The following is an 18,636-nucleotide window of genomic DNA, read 5'->3' on the forward strand; positions in this document are numbered from 1 at the left end:
GGCCAAAACATCCCCTGGGGTGTCCTGCAGCATTTTGGGGGGATAAAGGTCTTTCTCAGCTCTGTGCAATTAAGGGAAGAGGTAACACAGCCAAACTGCAGGGACAGGCACTTGTGTGAGAGTAGAAGTCCAGTTGTGCAGATTCTAATCCTCCAAGCAGGAAGACAGAGGAATTCATTGCATAGCCTATCACCCTTGAAGGAGCCCCCTCCTTCATTTTTAATAATCAGAGGGAAGTGGAGCATGGCAGGTCTGACTTACGTTACAGGGTATCCGCCGGCAGAGTTTATTGTCAGGCCACTGCTGTCAGTGCTCGGCTCCGCTAATGAACCTGATCCCAGCAACCCAACGGACACGTACTTCCAGAACCTCCTGCTAAACTTCCCCATGTGCCAATCAATCTCTTGCCCTTTTACTTCCCTTCTGTGTTTTTGCTCTAGATTTACAGATTAAAACAAAACTTAGGATGGGTTCAATAAAAGTTGGAAGCAAGGATAAACAGGGGGAAAATCCCTCATCCCTGCCATGAATGGCCCCTTTGTGGTGTACAGTGAGAGCATTAGAGACTTGATTTTCCTCAGCCTCCCACCCCCCGCTTTGTGCTGGCACAGTTTTGCAGGAGCAATTATTTTGCAAGTGGCTATGCACCTCCCTGCTTTGATCTGGGCTCCCAAGCTGCACCCGCAGCACTCGCAGGTGCAAACCCATGATGCCAAGGAAGGACACAGCCACCTTCCAGCTCCTCGCTGCAGCTTCATTAAAGATCCTCTTGGCTCTTTGCCTCCGCCTTCCCCTTGCTTCATCAAATCTCAAACCCACCGTTTGTTCAGCAGAAACAAAGTTGAAATATGGAAAGAAGCATCCGGCACAACCCTTCTGGAGCTGCCGGCTCTCCTTATCCTCCCTTATTAGCCCGTGTCAAGAGGCAGTAATTGGAGCGGGGTCGCGTGTGACTCGGGGTAACGAACGTGCAGCTGCGGCCGCTGGCTCGGCGCCAGTCACACTGCTTTGTGCCATGGCCCGCGGGTTCCTCAGGTCCCTGCTCCCCTCTGCCATCCCTCCTCTTTGCAGCCTTGCTAAACACAACCTCAGCCCCTGCTTAACTTGCTTAAACTCTCTGGGGAGCAGGATCCCACCTCTGCTGTGCAGAGCTGTCCCCTGTTCCATGGCGTCCCTCACTGCAAGACATAGATTGCCCTTCCACTGTTCCTGCTCTTCCTGGCTTTACCCAGATATTGCTCTGTCCTGTTGAGGTCTCAGTGTGAAGTTGTAGTACCAAAATGGCCCAGGTCAAAACAGAAAACCATGGAGTCAGAGGAAACAGTCTGGGAACAGATGGAGTTTAAAGGACATGGACTGAGAGGGTGTCCCTCTGCTACCTGGACTAGGATGCACCCAACCTGTGTTCATAACCAGTGCCCGGAAGAAGGTGCCCCCAGGAAATTGCTGGTGTGTGGTCTCAGGGCAAATGGCTCCTTTTCTGGGCAGAAAACCATCTCCTCTCCTCTCCCAGGTCCTCTTCCTTGCCCTTCCAAACAATTTTGACAGGATCCAAGAGTTTGCCTGGGTTAGTGGGGAAGGAGCAGAAGCCAACCCTGCCCGCTGCCAGCCCTTCACCCTCCTCATCACTCATAATTAACAGAGAATCTTGTCGGGGCCCATCCTACCCTGCATGGAGGTGCAGTGGCCTGAACACCCCTGCCCCTTCCACACTATGTGCCAAAAGGCCATCGCAGGCAGCCAGAGCAAGCGTTTCTCAGTGCTCCATTAAGATTTAATTAAGATACTAATAGAGATCACTGTTAAGAGCAGAGGATTCAAATGTGGCAAGGAGGAGTGGGCAGGATCCAGCCCTGGCTTGTGAAGTATGAAAAAACCAGAGCGTTGATTATTCAGGACTTAATGGGAGAGAGGGGATCATGCAGTTTTAATGAATATTTAAAGGCATGACATTGGTATCAAAAAGCAATAACACTTAATACCACCCCCAGAATCGTTAACGAAGTGATTCAATAGCTTTTACTGTGCTCAGCAAACTGTGATAGTGTGGAGGTGCACTGCAACAGCAGCTTCTAACAGGAGTCCCCAATGGGCTCCATCTCTTTTGGGAAAAGTTAGCAGGGACCAGCAACCAATGCGTCTCCCAAGATATCAGGGAGCTTTCCTGTCCTTGCTGTGAGGTTGTGGTGTGGTGCTTATGGCAGTGCCTGATGGCTCACAGAAGGTCCCAAGGATCACTGAGAAGATCCTAAGGTTAAGGGAGCACTGACAGCCAATGCTCTGGTGCCAGACCAATCCATGCCTCTTGCATGTCAGGAGGAAGTGTCATTAATTCTAAAGTGGACAGAGTGGCAAGGTCAGGGAAGGAGGCTGGGTTGAAGATAAGAAAGAATAACATGGAAACAACAAAAGCTCATAAATTAGGCTACTGGCACCCACAATAAGGGTATAAAGGAGAAGTCAGGTCAACGGGGAAGTCACTCAAGCAGAGCAAATGGTGACAGGAGATTTAAGACAACTGTTGCTCACTTGGCTTCTCTCTATTCACTCTAGAGGATACTCAGATGTTTACATGAGTAACTTACAGTAGCAGCGATGGGACTGCAAGGGCCAAAGATGGAAACTGTGCCCATGTCCCCTGGAAAACAGAGAACACTCAAGGGGGCTGTCATGGAGGGCTTTCAGCCCTCATGAAATTCTTGTCCCAGCAAGGTGCAGGCTGGAGCTCCACAGCAGCAGGGTATGTTCCCATGTCACCCACAAGTGTGGTCCTGGAAGAACGGTTCACAGGGATCAGACACCCCAGCTCACTCCAGCATCCAGACAGACAAGATTTGAGTGCTCCCTGTCCCTGTGTGGTGGCTTTTCTTGGGAAGAAAAATGTGGACAGGAAGGGAACTGCTCCATGGGGGACACTGACTCACACAGCACATATTGAAGCTGGTTTGCAGAATGAATTCAGAGCTAAAGTCAAGGACAAACCGAGTACCACAGAGCCAAGCCTAAACCACAGTAACTGCTGCTGAATTCCAGCCCCAGCCAAGGCTTGTGATGCCAGTGAGCAAGAACGATGGAAGAAACATCAGGAAGCGCAGCGGTGGCCGGATCTGCTGGACCAAGGAGCGCTGCCCAGTCCTGCCAACAGCAAGCAAGGCAAACAAGGCAGGCATTGTCAGCAGAGCCTTCAAACCCATGTCCTTAAGATGGGCCCTCATTTATGAGATGGGATCTCATTTTTCTGCATAGCTTTCAGGAGGAAATGAAGCGTGGAGTGGAGAACACTGGTGACCATCTGGCCATTCACAGCCCATCAGTTTGTTATGACACCAAACACATAATAAAGCACAAAAGATTGCACAGGAGGTAGAGGGAAAGTGCTTTGATATATTTTTTCCCTTGCCACTGAAGCCTGCTCTTCCCTCGCCTCACACACACGCACACCCTCGGTTTCAGTCGGCGCCGCATTCGGCCCTTCGACAACTCCCCCCGTGAGACTTTCATTCGAAGCCCAGCACAAAGCAATATTCAAATGGCTGCGCTGGGATCTGAAGGGAAAATGGAAACTTTCTTGTGTGAGAACCTTACAAAAGAGATCAAAGGAGCCTAAATGGCCAAGGGAGGGCAGGGAGGGAAGGAGTGGGGGATTGACGCCTTCTCCTCTGGAGGGAGGAGGAATTCCCAGGAACATAATAAGATGGTATTAGGTTATCTGAAGGAAAACCTGCAATGGACAGGACATTACTGCTGGAGGAAGAGCAGAGCCCTGTGTTGGGACACCTCTGCCCACGAAGCTGTTGGATGGGACAAGGACCACTGCTGGCAGCAGGAGGGAGGACGTGGTCTCAGTTAGCCTCCTGCTAACTCCTTGCCTTACAACAGGACACATCGCCCTTTCTCCTCCAGTTTCCCACCTATAAAACCTCCTGCCTTCAAAACCTAGGGCAAGTTAGTTTGTGCCTCCAGGCACTTCAAGGGCCCCTGCATAAAGGCAGCAAGTACCTGGCCTGGTGTGCTGTGAGGATGCCGTATTGTCCTAGCCCTGTGCTAACTTCCTCTCCAACCAGGCTTTTGATAGCCCTCTCTTTGCTTTTCTTCTCTTTCTGGATGTAATTTGCATCACTGACATCTTGACAGAGATAAAACCCACAGTCTCCCATGTCAGTCATTATCACTGTTTTCTTCTGAGACGAACCTGAACAGCAATCATTTGTACCTCTCAGCTGGAAAATTCAGGCAAAATGAGATGCAGAGGCAGGAAAAACTGCTTTCAGAGGGAGAGTGAGCAAACCTGGGATGAGCTCAGTTGCCTGGCCAGGGTCTGCCCCTACCCTGCTTGGGTAACATTCCCCTAAAAAACATGAAGCATTTTAAGGATGGGCAATACAGGTTGGAGTCCTGGACACTACAGGTCCTGTCTAAGGGTTACTCCAAGGACACACTGGCACACTTCTCCACACCACTGCCAGCTTCTCTGCTGATGCTGAATGCAGGAGCATCCTACTTCCACAGAAAGACTGGGCTCCAGTGGCCCTGTGAGTGACATTTTAGGGACAAATGCTCATCTTGGCTTGCCAGGAGAAAATCCACAGTAATTCTACATCAGCTGAACTCCAGCATTAGACCAGTTGCTCAAGAGCTGATGCTCAAATCTCCAAAAAGACTAAAAACTGCTATCTGTAGCAATGAGAAGTTGTGCTACCTTTCACCCTCTCATTCAGTTGCTAACAGGAGGAGTCAACTATATTCAGTAGCTGAATTTTTAAAACTTCATAGATTTTCCAAGTATTTGTTTTGGTCTGCCTCCTGGACATTGGCTTGGCATTTGGGCTTAGGAGACCTCTCCTGCATGCACCATGTGCAGACCTGTCCTGCAGCAGCTCTAAAGGGTTTGTATCAGTACAGAGAGGTTGCTCTTAATGCTGGGGTTGATGTTTCTTAATAAGGGGATTCATAGCTGTGCCAGCTGGGAGGTGCCCTCACTGCACTGCTCACCCAGAAATCCACGAGCAATAGAAACAGTGAGTTTTTACCTTGTCTCATTGTCTGATCAGCACCTGGGGCTCAGGAGGCACAGGCAGCCCTTTCTACACCCTTTCTACATTGCTCCTCCACGGCTGGCGGGATCACCGCCTGCGACTCCCGCGATCTGTCGGGTGACATCAGGGCTGGAGCAGGGTGAGCATCAGGGCTGGAGCAGGGCACTTTCCCCATCAGCAGCAGAAAGGTTCAATTAGCAGCTCCGGCAGGAGGTGTGTAATTTTAGATTCAGGATATCATCAGTCAATAGTTAATGAGTGAACTGATGAGAGCGTGAGATGCTTTAAGTGGACTAGCTTGAAGAGGAGGTGAGTGCCTGTAATCAGGGGCGGATTGCTGCCATTCAGAGCACGCTGCCAGCTGGTTTTGCCTTCTCAAATGCTTGCCTGGCTCCCCTCACCATGGAGACTGATCACACAGAGAACGTGGAAGGGATTTGTGTGCTTTCCCTAGTGGGGATCTCTACTTTGGGCTGAACTGCCCTTTACAAGTAGCACTTCTGGACAGTTGCTGGAGGAAGAAGAGCAACCTGTATCCCATGGGCACAGCCTCCAAAGGGTGCTTCACTAGCTCAGACATAGTGTCAGCTGCTACATGAAACAGTCTCACAGACTTTTTGAAAATGGTTTTAGACTTACTGGTGCCATTTCTGTTGGAAAGCAATACTCTGTGAGTGGTATCCACTGCTGCATATCACTGCAGGAGTCACATCTATTATTCAGAGATGTCCAGTATGATAACAGTGACCATGTCCTTGTATCACTAAGGACCATGAGACAAATTTGGCTGATTAATTCAGGCTTTCTGCTGAGATGCACAAGAATGGTAACAAGCAACAACCAGTGTCTGCTAAGACAAATGCCTGTGATGGGGTGAGAGATCACTGTAGCCCATACAGCTGATGCCTCAGTTGAAGCACGCCTGGTTGCGACTCACCTGCGTGGGACACAGACACACCCCCACTTGGGAAACCACGTCTAGGAAAGAAGTGCTTTGCCTGGTACCACCAGAGAAGTGAAGTCAGCACCTGTCCAACCCAAGCCCTCGGGGTTCCAGGGCTCACCTTGCACGACGAGGCTGCCCTGCGCGGTGCGGCGCACGCGCGTGCCGGGTTTGTTGGCGGCGCACACGTAGATGCCAGAATGCTGCACTGTGAGGTCCGAGATCATGAGGTTTCCTGTGCCTAGCACCTGGATCCCCTCCACGCCAATCGGGCGGCCATCTGAAAGAAGGGGAGAAGGACAAGAGTCACATGCTGGACCTTTGGGCAAGGTTCTCCAGGGCACAGCCCTCTGTGAGATCCAATCTAAGTACTTATGGAGTGGTGCCATGTTCGGCCACTGCCACTTGCCAAGTAAAGTCAATGGGATTTAGCTGATGCTCTTACCAGAACTGCCTTCTGCAGAAACCAGATCCTTATTTACATGTTTGCCCCAAATCTCTTTGCTGCTTAAAAACCCAAAGTACCATCACAGGAAAAGTGAAAGCTTTCAACCATGTGTTCAGATTAAGAGGAAGCAGCCAGAACACAGTTCAACAGAGTGGTTAAACCAAGCTAAATCATCTCAGCTTCTCTGAGCTATTGCCTGGGTTCTTCCCTTAGAATGAGCAGGGATCCACTCAGCTCAATAGACTAGTTCCAACAAAGAGGCTGCAGGAAGAAGTCCAGCTAACATACTCCAGTGCTTCCCTGATGCACTTTCCCAGCCACCAGCAATTTATGACCTGCATATTACCTCACCCAGAAGTTACACCACTTTATCTGATAACCCTTGATGGATTTTTGTGGCTTCTGAAAGTAAGAGAACCCTGGATTTTTGATTCCTTAGCCCTTGAACACATACTAGCTCAAGGCTGAGGAGCTGGTCTCTCTGCTGGTGGTTAGATCTCATTCACTCTGGCTTGGAAGGGCAACTGAAAAGGGCTGCCCCCATCACAAGTGCTGGATATGAGGCATGTGAAATAGTTCAGTATCAGGGAATACACTTTTATCCTGTTTTCTCTGGAAAATTCCCAGCCAGCTCTAATTACAATGTGTTTCATTAGTATCAGGCTATTGCTTTCTATTGTTTCATTGATTTGTCTTTTAAGACACCGTCTGACAAAGGCAGCTCTAAATCAGGCCTAGCACATGTCAGGGTGTCTGAGCAGAGAGGCAAGGCAAGGGAGCTGTACTGGAGGAGCAGTTAAAGGGAGCACCCTTTCATCAGACAGGAATCAGGGATTCAGTTCTCTCAAGTTTGCTCATGGAGGAGTTTAAAGAACCTACAGAAACCAGAAAAGCAAGAACCAGCCCTAGTGACGGCCCCACCTGACGTCTCCATGAGACTTCCATACTCATGTGCTCCACTACAGTGGAAAAGCCTGGTCTTGTGCTCCAAAGTGTGCCATAATCTTGCCATGAGCTTCAACTCCAACACAGGCAGCATGCAGGGCTAGCTAAAAGTCACCCTGCAATCACATGCTTTGGATTTTATATCATGCTTTGCATAATAAAAAATATTAGAGAATTTGGGTCATTCATAACCAACAGGTTCTGGAACAGATTGGGACAGCTCCTCCTCCATAGACTGCACAGGGATCTCTGCTTACCTGTGGAACTCCATGGTCTGCACAGCTGGCCCACCACAGGCTGCACCCCAGCCTGTAGGGGAATCTCTGCTTTGGTGTGGGAGCAGCTCCTGGCCCTCCTTCTGCACTGACCTTGAGGTCTGCAGGGCTGCTCCTCTCCCATGTTCTCACTCCTCTCTCCAGCTGCAATTTCTCTTGTGCAATAACTTTTTTCCCTTCTTAAATTTGTTATCCCAGAGGTGCTACCACCACTGCTGATGGGCTTGGCCTTGGGCAGCAGTGGGCCCACCTTGAAGCTGGCTGGAATTGGCTCCATTGGATATGAGGAAGCTCCCAGTAACTCCTCACTAAACCCATCCCTGTAGCTCCCACACTACCAAAACCTTGTCAAGCAAACCCAATACAACCACAGGAGTGAGGGATCCCATTTCAGATTCCAGGCAGCATCCTGCTAGGAAACATGGATAAAGCATGGGCTGAGAGCTACAAAGGCACTTTCCAAACCTATCTCCTGCCATGCTCTGCAGATAATTGTTTTTCAGGAAATTTTGAAGCTTAAAGGTTTCATTGTTTCATTAGACAGGAAATGCCAGACCTCTTCATTATTTGCATTGCAAAGAAAAATGCTTGGATCTTTTAAAGAGAGAAAAACAATGTCATTAAAGGATCACACTGCTGGCCAAGCCACCACTGCAGTAAATGGCTCAGTCATAAAAAGGACAGTAAAACATGACCTGTCCCACATTTAATGAGCAATAACAAAGAACCTTTCCTTCTAAAAAGCATTTGAACTGAAGTGTAAAGAGGTCTGAATTAAATCCAAATTGAACTTGATTTCATCTTTTAAATTAGACCTTTCGGTCTAATAGGTGTAAAAATCAAATCTCTCTTGAGGGAGGGATGGGACCAGTGAAAGATGTGAAGTGGTCATCCCTGGATCCTTCATCACATAACTGCCTTGAGAAATACCATGGAAATGGTACTTGAATGTCAGCAGTTTTACTGTATTATTTATAATGTGCTCCTTCATTTTAGCATGCAAAGACTCAGCCTGCAGCAGGTGCTCACCCCCCCAGTCCAATATGCATCAATATGCCCTTAGTTATCTCTCCAGCTCCAGCTATGAGAAGTCTGGTGGTCTGAGGAAACATCTCCTGTCCACACATCTTTCATTTCCCTGGAGAACAAAGCCCTCCAAGCTCAGAAGCCTTGGTGGATCTGCCAGTTGGGTCAGTGCCACCTTTAACAGCCACTAAAGATCACTGTGCCTGATCACCTCAGACACTTCTCACTCAACATCTCTACTTTCCCTGTCTGTTCCATCCTTCTCACTCTATTGTGCCTCACTCAGCCTGAGCCATCCTGCAGTCAGCTAGAAGGTCTTCAGTTAATATCTAGTCCAGCTTAGCAACACTGACAACACACATAAATAATACAGAGTGTTTACACAAGAAATTCCTTGCATCCTGAAAGCTCAGCACTTTGCAGAACCTCTGTGCTGAGGGACTCACACCTGCTTTGCAAAGGTTGCTATTTATTTTAACCCTGTTTTCTTTACAGGGAGACCTGAAGAATGGTTTGTATCAGGGAATCCAAACCCTGCAAATCCACCTTCCTGGCACTACCTGCCACCACAAAGTCATCTCTACATGGAGGAGATCTGAAAGATTGCAAAAGCCAACACTTGCTCAGTTCCCAAAGCTGTCAGGACCCAGGCAGGCTTGAAACCACTGCTCATTTAACATAACCTTCTACTTCTTTTAAAGAAGTCAAAAGCAGAAAATTTGAGGGCTGAAAAAAGCCAGTCTGTAGGGACTGGAGCCTGACAGGTTTTCTCTTTCGATCCCTCAGTTGATGAGGACAAAAGGGGGTAGTTCAGCTCTTGTGAAGAGCAGAGTAACCTCTAATTAATAAAGGAGTCCATTCTCCAAATGGGAGATGCTCCCAAAAGATGCTCTGGATATAGACAAGACACTTCACTGAATGATAGGATGGTCTGGTTTGGAAGGGACCATAAAGATCATCTCACTCCAATCCCCCTTCCATGGGCAGAGACACATTCCACTGTCCCAGGTTGCTCCAAGCCCCAGCCAACCTGATCTTGGACACTTCCAGAGACGGGGCAGTCATCGCTTCTTTGGGGAACCGCACCAGGGCCTCCCCACCCTCACAGGGAAGAATTTCTTCCGAACACCCAATCTAAATCTACCCTTTTTCAGCTTAAAGCCATTCCCACTTTGTCCTATCACTGCACACCCTTGCAAAAAGTCCCCATCCAGCCTTCCTTTAGGTACTTCCAGGTTGCCCATGGTGTGAAGTCTGGATGAAGGATGACTGCAGTTTGGGAGCCACATGATTTATTTTTCCAAGGTGCATGTGATGCCTTCTGGAGCCCATTCTCCGCCTGCTAACCGAGTGATTGGCACAGCAGCACCAATTACAGAGCCCCTTAAAACGTGCCAGGCAATATGAATATGCAACAACATGAACGCCTTTCTTTTATAAGTAGCAAGTAGAAAGAAAGTAACAACTTTCTAATGTTGATCATTTAGGTCTTTTGTGAATTCTTTGTATTGTGTCATAGTAGCCTTCCACTTTTTAGACACATGGGTCTCCTGCTCCTGAGGACACTGGGCACTGTGGATTAGCATATTTAGAGTACATTGCAACAGTTGACTATTCAGTATGTGAAGTGGTGAAATTTACTCTATTATTTCTAAACACTTACGGGAACGGTGCTCCTGTCAACCAGTCAGCCATCTATTGCAAGCTTCTGTGTCCAATAAGTTACCAATTAATTGGCTCCTACAATTGTTGTATAGTTTACTTCTTGAATGGCTCCCTCTTTAGTAATTTCCTTCCCATTGTGCAGCCCTTTCTGACAACTTCTGTATAACACTATCAGATAATCACTGTCCTTTCTTTCTCGCCTCACTTTTCTGTATCTCTCTAAATAGTTTATTATTCTGCTTTGGTACCTTTTATGGAGGCCAGCTCAGTGGCCTGTCAGTTAAAGGGTAAGGATACATTAAAATCGTCGTTCATTCAAAAGGCTTTGCAGTAAGTGCCCAGGATATTCATTTGTGCACACATACAGGTCCAAGCCTGAAGTGCGTAGCTCTGAAAGGAAAAGCCTTATCTTCCCTGAACAAACCCTTAATGATTTTACATCTCTCTCAGAGCCTGCTCTCTAATGAATGTTGACATTTCATGCACGGCAAGACACAGGAATTCTGTTTGTGGTCAGGGGCTACAACATATTCCCAAAGAAATTAAATTCAAAATTGATTGTGTGACACTCAAAAACTGGCCCAGAATTTGAATGATTTCCTTCAAGCAAAATACAGCTAGCTGTTTTTCCCACTGAAAACTGGCCAGGTTTTAGCAAAGCCAAAGCAAGAAGTGCAAATGGTGTTTATGGCTTGCTTTCCCCTGTACCAGAAAGCTGTGAAAGCAAAATTGTTCTTTTGCTCCTTTTTGACAGAAGAAATGCCACAATGTCAAAACTGTGAGCAAAGGGGCTCAGAGAGACTTTCCAAAAAGGCAACGTGCCTTGTGCAAAGTCCCAGCACAACAGCCATGCCACAGCTCTTCCTTACTTCTACAAGGCAAGAAAGATTCTCAAACAGAATTGACTTTTTTTTGCTTAAATTAAGCCATTCCTATTGTTAAATCAACTGGATCTCTCTATGACTTTGTGGCTGTGCATTTTTTTATTTCTGCAAATGGATTAAAGAGATTTTTTTCCTAAGCTGAGTGAGTTATCTGTAGGAGGAACTTCAGGAAGAAGACCTTCACATGGAGGAAGCCAGAGCTGACAGATACTCTGAGACCTCCCTGTCCAGCACAAACCCCTCTCCTTCTCCGTGATCACACAGACAAGGAGACATGAAAGTGCTTCCAAAATGGCTACAAAGAGATGACAAAGCCTCCAAGTCATCAGAGAGCCCGTGCACCACGTCGCTGTCAGGATCACTGTCATCTTAAACGAGACCTTGTGATGCTTTGGACAGGAAACATTCCTGCTGAAGGGAAGGGAAAATAACAAGATCTGTTTCCCATTCAGTAGCTCTGATTCTGCCCCTGTGCTGCAAAGTAGTGTGGAGAGGGTATTTATTTTTGGTGGAAGGCTATGTTGAGCTTAGACCATCCAGACAAACACTGCACAGTGCTATTACATCTTCATTATTGCACTGCTCTATAGAGACAAGTGTTTTGAAGAAGGTAATAAGCACTTATAATTAAGGCAATTATAAAGTAGTTTATTATAGTTGAGCACTAACATAGAGCTGTCTTGTGTCCAAGAGAACCAAACTAGTGATATAGAGTATCTGGGGAATTTTTAAAACAACATCAGTCTGATGGTTATGGCTCTGGAGGCAAAAATACCAGTTAGTGGCATACAAAGGCTGATTTTACAAGCCACTAGAGGATGCAAGGAGGGAAAATATGGAAAAAATGGGAAACTGATATTGGATGCAAGTCCTCATTCCCTGGCAGGCAGCTCTGGAGTGGGAAATCACCCTGCCCATGAGCTGACCCTGACCCTTGGAGAGCCATGGGGGTAGAGTACCACATCCAGCACAGCATGAGACAGAATTATCCCTGTTTGTGCTTCACAGCTACCTTGGGAGACACCAGGAGATGAGCATCCCAAAATTGGTGTGACCTTGAGGACCACAAGATCTCGAGAAATCCCAACTGAACCCAACCCCACTGTGCACACAAGCAGAGTTACAAGCTCTGGGAGATAAAACAAAATTCATCAGCTCTTCACTCAGCACAGGTTTCTGTAGGGCAGTGGAAGTGTTGCTCTGAGCAAAACAGTTTCTAAGCTATCATCAAGTTAGAACCTAAAATAAACCTTTGAGAAACAGTCCTTTGCTCCTCCTTGCTTGCATGATGCCATCAGACACTGTCTTTGGTTTCCATGCTGATTTAAAAACATATCACGGACCCCAGCAGCAAGCATTTGTTTTTTTCAGGGCTTCAGACACACTTTAAACACTCTCTCCCCCTTAAAATTGTTTTAAAATCCCTGAACAGGCTGCAAATTTCTTTCAAGTCTGTTTTTATGTGAAAGATGTGTTTGTGTATGATTTTGCTTCTCTAGGCCAACAGTGGTGATGTTTTTGATGCAGCAGCAGAAGATGCTGTCACTTGAGAAAAGATAAAATTATCACCTTTCATGAAACATCTACAGGTTTAACCAACCCACTTCTCTAACAGCTGAAAACAGAATCTTGGCAGAGAGAAAAAACAAAGTGTAGACATGAGGATAAAAAGCACTTCAAGCCTACAATTACCTTCTGTGGGAAGGGAGAGGGTGAATCAGTTGTTGTATAAAACAGTCAGTGGCACCCACCTATTTCCTACATGATGGCTATGGAGAGGAGGAGGGGGAGGAAATGCCAGTGACCCCAGGGCTTACCGAGGCGGCTCCAGGAGACGATGGGCCGGGGGTTGCCGGTGGCGATGCACTCCAGCACCGCTGTCTGGTGCACGGTCAGCGTCAGGTTCTCGGGGCCCACGAGGATCATGGGGTCCTTGTACACGGTGGAGTGGGATCCTGCAACGACAGCACCATCATCAGAATGCTTCTGATTGCCTCTTGTTTAAAGGGAACATCGAGGACTTCAGGCATCCTCTAAGTACATCTCTTCTAAGTACATATCCTCTTTCATTGGGAGCTGTAGTCACAGGAGGAGTAATGAGTTCAAACTGGAAGAGGGGAAATTTAGGTTATGTATTTGGAAGAGATTCTTCCCTGTTAGGGTGGTGAGGCCCTGGCACAGGCTGCCCAGAGAAGTTGTGGATTCCATCCCTGGAAGTGTTCAAGGCCAGGCTGGGCAGGACTGGGAGCAAGCTGCAAGAGTGGAAGGTGTCCCTGTCCATGGCAGGGGGCGGAATCAGATGATCTTTAAGAGTCCTTCATATCCAAACCATTCCAGGATTCTAAATTATGTGGCTGGTCTAACCCTCAATAAATCTGAGATGTACATGAAACAAAAGGAGCACAGTGTTTGTGTGACAGTCACACTGAACATTTTTTAAGTGTGCATTGATTCCTGGGGAAAACCCCTGAAGCAATGATCCAGCCACAAACAGCCCTGTTAACACCTGGATAACAGCAACGCAAAGAAGGAACTGCACTGTGAACTGCAAAGAGAAGATGTGCATGGTATATAAGGAAAACACAACATGAAAGACAGCAGGAATGCAAATAAATGAGGGAGTTGCTTTATCTTTCAGCTTTTCAAGCCACAAGTAATCCATACTGACACAATGCCTAACTGTCTCTCTTGCTGCTGGTGTCACTTGCTCCAAAAGACCTGTCCTGGGACAAGGAGTGATGGAGGTAAGAGTCCCTGACTCCTGCTGAGGAGCTTTCTGAGAGGAAACTCTTCTGATGACTGCACCCCACTTTTTCCTACCATTTTCCTGCAAGGAGAGGATACATCCCATTGTACTGATGCAACTGTGACATATTTGCTGCTTATGATACAATCACTAATCCTTTATTTGCACTATAGTAGCGCCAAGTGACAGCAACCAAGAATAAAATCCATCATGCAAGATGGATGTGCAGACCCATAATAGAACAAAATCGTGGTGCAAGGACCCTGGACACCATACAGGCACAAGAAAGGCAAAAGGAAACACATTTCACTAGACAGAACGACAGCATGGGACAAAAACATCATCCTGTGTTATGTATACCACAGCTGAACCCACATCTGAGTCCCTTAAAAGTGCCTTATCCCTAGGCCAAAAGTCCCTGCAACCTTTACTCTCATTTTCTGGAAGCAGGAGAGGAGGAAACCCAAGAGATATTTTCAGTTCTCCATCAGTAAACAGGAATACTGAAAATTAGTCTTCCTCCCTGACTCTGATGAGAGTTGGGTTATACTCCAGAAATGCTCAGGTCAAAGCAGTGTTTAAGGAATTCCATCAATCTTACAGCTCCTGGCAAAAATAAGCTCTGTACACCTGCAAAGAGAAATACCTGGGCTGCTCATCTGCCCCCAAGCAGGAGTGGGGCACAGGGAGGGCTGGGGAGCACAGCCCTGGCTGGGCTTTGCCAAAGGGATCAACCCACACTGACTGCTGTACATGGACTTTCCAATGTTCAAAAGGCTCGTTACAGGGAAGTGATCCACCAAAATCTATCTACAGGGGCTTTTCTCCAAGAAAAACAATTTCTTCCTGCACTTTTGAGTGTTACCCATTCACAGCAGCTCAGGGGCATAGCAAGGGGATTCCACAGTTGTCCAAGGGCAAGCACAGATCAGAGCAGCTCATTTGTTAATTGTTCCTACGGGGGCTAAGCAGGGAGCGATAAAGCGACTCCAAGCTTGTGTGTAAATGGGCAAAATCCAAGAAAAATCACCGTGTCAGTGTGACTTAAGAGCTGACTTTCTCACTAAATGCATTTCACTGCAAGCCATAAAATGCAGATTTTTTGATGAGAACCAGAATGCACAATAAATTCATATGACCGGCTGGTTAACCCCAAGAGATCTGAAAAACAATACCTTCCCCTCAGTACCTCGGAGTGCCTCTAAAACCCATGTAGATTTATTGTTCTGAATCACAATACTAAATGTTCACGCTTAGAATAATACGGTATTATCAGCGTATTATATAGCGATTTCAATATTTCAAAACACGGAGAAATGAAATGAGTTGTCCAAGGTCACCCAAGAATATCAGCAAATGGGAGCCAAGCTCAAAGCAGAATTTATGAAACACACTACTTTGACGATAAAATATTTAAATATCACATTCTTCGATTTCTACTCTGAGTCTTATACATTCAGGTTTTTGAGTGTGGATTCAGCTACCTAAGTTTGGACAAATGCTGTCCAACTCTGGAAGTGGCATTTCCACCTCTGCTCACCTTCTGCAAAGGCCATGGAATGGCCCCATAAGCTTTGCTGCTGAGCCCACCACCCACAGCAGCGACAGCTCCAGGGCCAGCAGGGACTGGGACACAGCAGTCAGATGTCAGCACTGCACAAAAGGGACCAACCATGTCCCAACATCAAGGAGGAGGTTTCCTTCTTCAGTCAGACCAGCTCTTTGATGCAGGGTCAGGAAGGAAGGAGTGATAAAATCAAGGACTCGTGGCAGGCGAGTGCTGCTGGAGCTCAACAGGGTTCACGGCAGTGCAGGGATTTATTCTGAAAGAGGAAAAGGCTCTAATGATGCCCGTGGTCCCCAGGGACTCTGCCAGCAGCAGTCACAGTGAGGATGGGGAGGTCCCCAGCACTGCCAGCAGTGACAGGCACTCCAGCAGGGACAGGAGCGTTGCCTGCCAGATCTTGATCAAAAGGACAGCAGCAGGGAGAGCCACAGCTCGCACTGGAAAGGTGTCAGTGCAGAGAGGCAGGCAGCCCCCTCGGGAGCAGCTCCGCTGAGCAGGCACTTGAAAATAATCAATCAGCAGGACTGGAAGACATCTCTGTGCTGCTCACTGCCAGCAGCCCGGCCACCACCGCCAGGCAGAGGAGGGAGAGCGCTGCAAGCAGGCTCCTTCATCCCCTGCGGGCGGCCACCTCCTCCTCCTCTCCTGCCGGGCTGTGGCAGCACCCTGCAGGGCACAGGCTTCCAGAGCCCATTCTCACCTTCTCCCTCCTCCCTCCCAAGCCAGGGCTTGGATTGGAAACCTCAGGGAGGCTGACCTGCTACTTCTCTGCTGGTGAAACAATGACTGAAGCTGCTACCTGGCAGCAGCAGGGAAAAGTGGGAGCCTTCCTGCCATCATGAAGAGCAGAGAGACCATTCCCTTCACTGCGATACAAGAGGGAGGTGATACAAAAAATTTGCAAGAATTCTGCTTACCCCATCATGCCTGATGCCATGTGCACAGCAGCACTCACGTTAGCTCAGTATTTATTGACACAACACTCACACCAGCAAAGCAATGCCCCCTGCACCTCTGTGGCTCACCACAGCCTCTGCTGCCGTGCCAAAGCCCAGAGTTCACATGCTAACACTTACCTGCTGTCCTGATCTAACAGATATTTTTGTGTTCTTAGCAAACACCACAGAGCATAAACCTTTTCCATGGAGGTTTAACCCAGTGCAATGAGTTTTCCATGCAAATGTCCAGTTACAGCAGAGCAGGCACTGAAGCATGGTCCAAACCTTTCAACAAACACTTACACGCGGTGCCCATATTCATCATCTGACTGCTTTAAGGAGGAGAAAAAACCACAAATGTTTCATGGACAGGAAACCTGGAAAATATCCATCTGCAATGAGGGATGGTCAGATGAGAACAATTAGAGCTTTCTGCCGTGTGAGAAATAACAACTCAGGCCAGTAAACTAACACAAAGAACTTCACCACATCGATAATTTACTGCTCTTTATTCCCTCTATGTGGCTACTGTTTGCACAGATCACGCAAACAGATAAGTACCAGGTACCCAAAGCTCCCAGGTCTTTCAGAACCAGTTAACCTGCTTTCTTTCCCATCAGAGTTGACTATACACAGCATCACTCTTCCCTCGGCTTCACCCCATTTCACACGTGCTGCTTTTTTACAGTCAGCAGAGGCTAATATGACACTTGGTACAGGTGTTAAGTCTCTGCTCCAGAACCACTGGCCAGGCAGTGTTTTGGAGGGTGATGGGAAGCTGTGAGATGTGTGCTGGAAAGCCTCCAGCTCCTGGGTACCAGCAATTACGTGAATATGATGGACAGGAGCATCACAGTTCAGGGGAAAGACCTTTGGCTGCATGTAAGAAAGAACTCAGAAACACCCACTCAACCATCCCTGGGTAGACTTCCCTTGCCTATTATCTCCAAAGATGCAATCTCCATTTCCACAGGGAATCTGGGATGTCCCGCACTGGGGGGGGATCTTAACAACTAACAACCCAGAACAAGGAAGGTGTTATGGCTGGACAGAGAAATGCCTCTCAAGGTGTTAGCCTGAAGCTCTCTTTAAACTGTCCTGGTCCAGAACAGCAGTGGGAAGAAGACAGGAAGGCAGCCAGGACAGCGTAGCTGGCACTAACCTGACACAGTGAGCCGGGCCTCTCGGCTGAACTTCACGTTAGCAATATTGGTGGCAACGCAGTGAAATATCCCACTGTCTTCTGCCCTTAGCCCCGTTATCTGGAGAACCCCCTTGGGAAGCAGTGTGTACCTGTGGGAAGAGAAAAAAGAATCAAAAGTTTGCAAAGCAGGACACGATGTGACAGCAGGCTGCACACCCATCCAGGTGAGGCAGGCTGGCTCCCTGCATCCCAGTGCAGAGGCGCCAATACCACCAAGATGTCAACACCCTTTAGGCTGAGCCCACACCTGCTTCTGCATCAGTTCTTATTTTTTTTGGATACTTGAGCCTCTGGTCTTCTTTTACAGGGGAATAAAAGAAAATAATTTATCTCCTGACACATCCTGAGATATGGTAATTTTTGTTGGAAGGCTACAAGATAGATGCTTCCTATTTAACCTGTGGAAAAGCTCTGGCAGCGCATTTGCGTGTGAAGACAGCTGACATTAGAGGTTATCATGACATGGGAATTGCCACTCATCAGCTGAAGCACAGTGACCAAGGACAGGCATCAGAAACCTGTGCTCCACGCTCCCCACTCCAGGCCCAGGACTCAAATCCGTATGACCTTAAAATCTCAGATGCATGAAAAGGTATGTTTAAAATAAATATTGAGCGGGCAAATGTAAACATCAATAAATATTTTATATCTTTAAAACACAGGCACATTTAAATCACGCGTGCATACACACATATATGTACACATACATTACAGGTTGCTTGGCAACCACTTGTTTAAATTGGCTGGTAGTAAGTCATTACACTGTGATGAGTTAATAATCCATTTCCGTCCGGAAGATGAAGAATATCTTTCTCCATATCAGCATATGGTTAAGTGCCTATAACCTGCTCCCTGCGCCGCGCTCCAAACGTGCGGCTCCGTGTCGGTGGCAGCACGACAGCAATCAGTTCTACACGGCCCAAAGTTGATTGCAATCTCTCTGGGACTTTAAAATGCCC

The 18,636-nt window shown here is 47.5% G+C and overlaps 1 protein-coding gene across 1 annotated transcript in view; it reads right to left on the bottom strand.

Annotated features, from left to right (window-relative positions):
• Positions 1-18,636, bottom strand: part of IGDCC3 (immunoglobulin superfamily DCC subclass member 3) — a gene marked incomplete at its 3' end in the record, with an annotated part of 94,544 nt that overhangs the window by 18,143 nt on the left and 57,765 nt on the right. Inside the window, exons 4-6 of the mRNA XM_084213902.1 lie at positions 17,636-17,766; positions 13,040-13,177; positions 6,101-6,259 (exon numbers count right to left, since the gene is read on the bottom strand). Of these exons, the coding sequence (XP_084070028.1) occupies positions 6,101-6,259; positions 13,040-13,177; positions 17,636-17,766 (428 nt within the window). The remainder of the gene's footprint in view (positions 1-6,100; positions 6,260-13,039; positions 13,178-17,635; positions 17,767-18,636) is intronic.

This window comes from Fringilla coelebs (assembly GCF_963513975.1).
Source record: "Fringilla coelebs genome assembly, chromosome: 12".
NCBI lineage: Eukaryota > Metazoa > Chordata > Aves > Passeriformes > Fringillidae > Fringilla > Fringilla coelebs.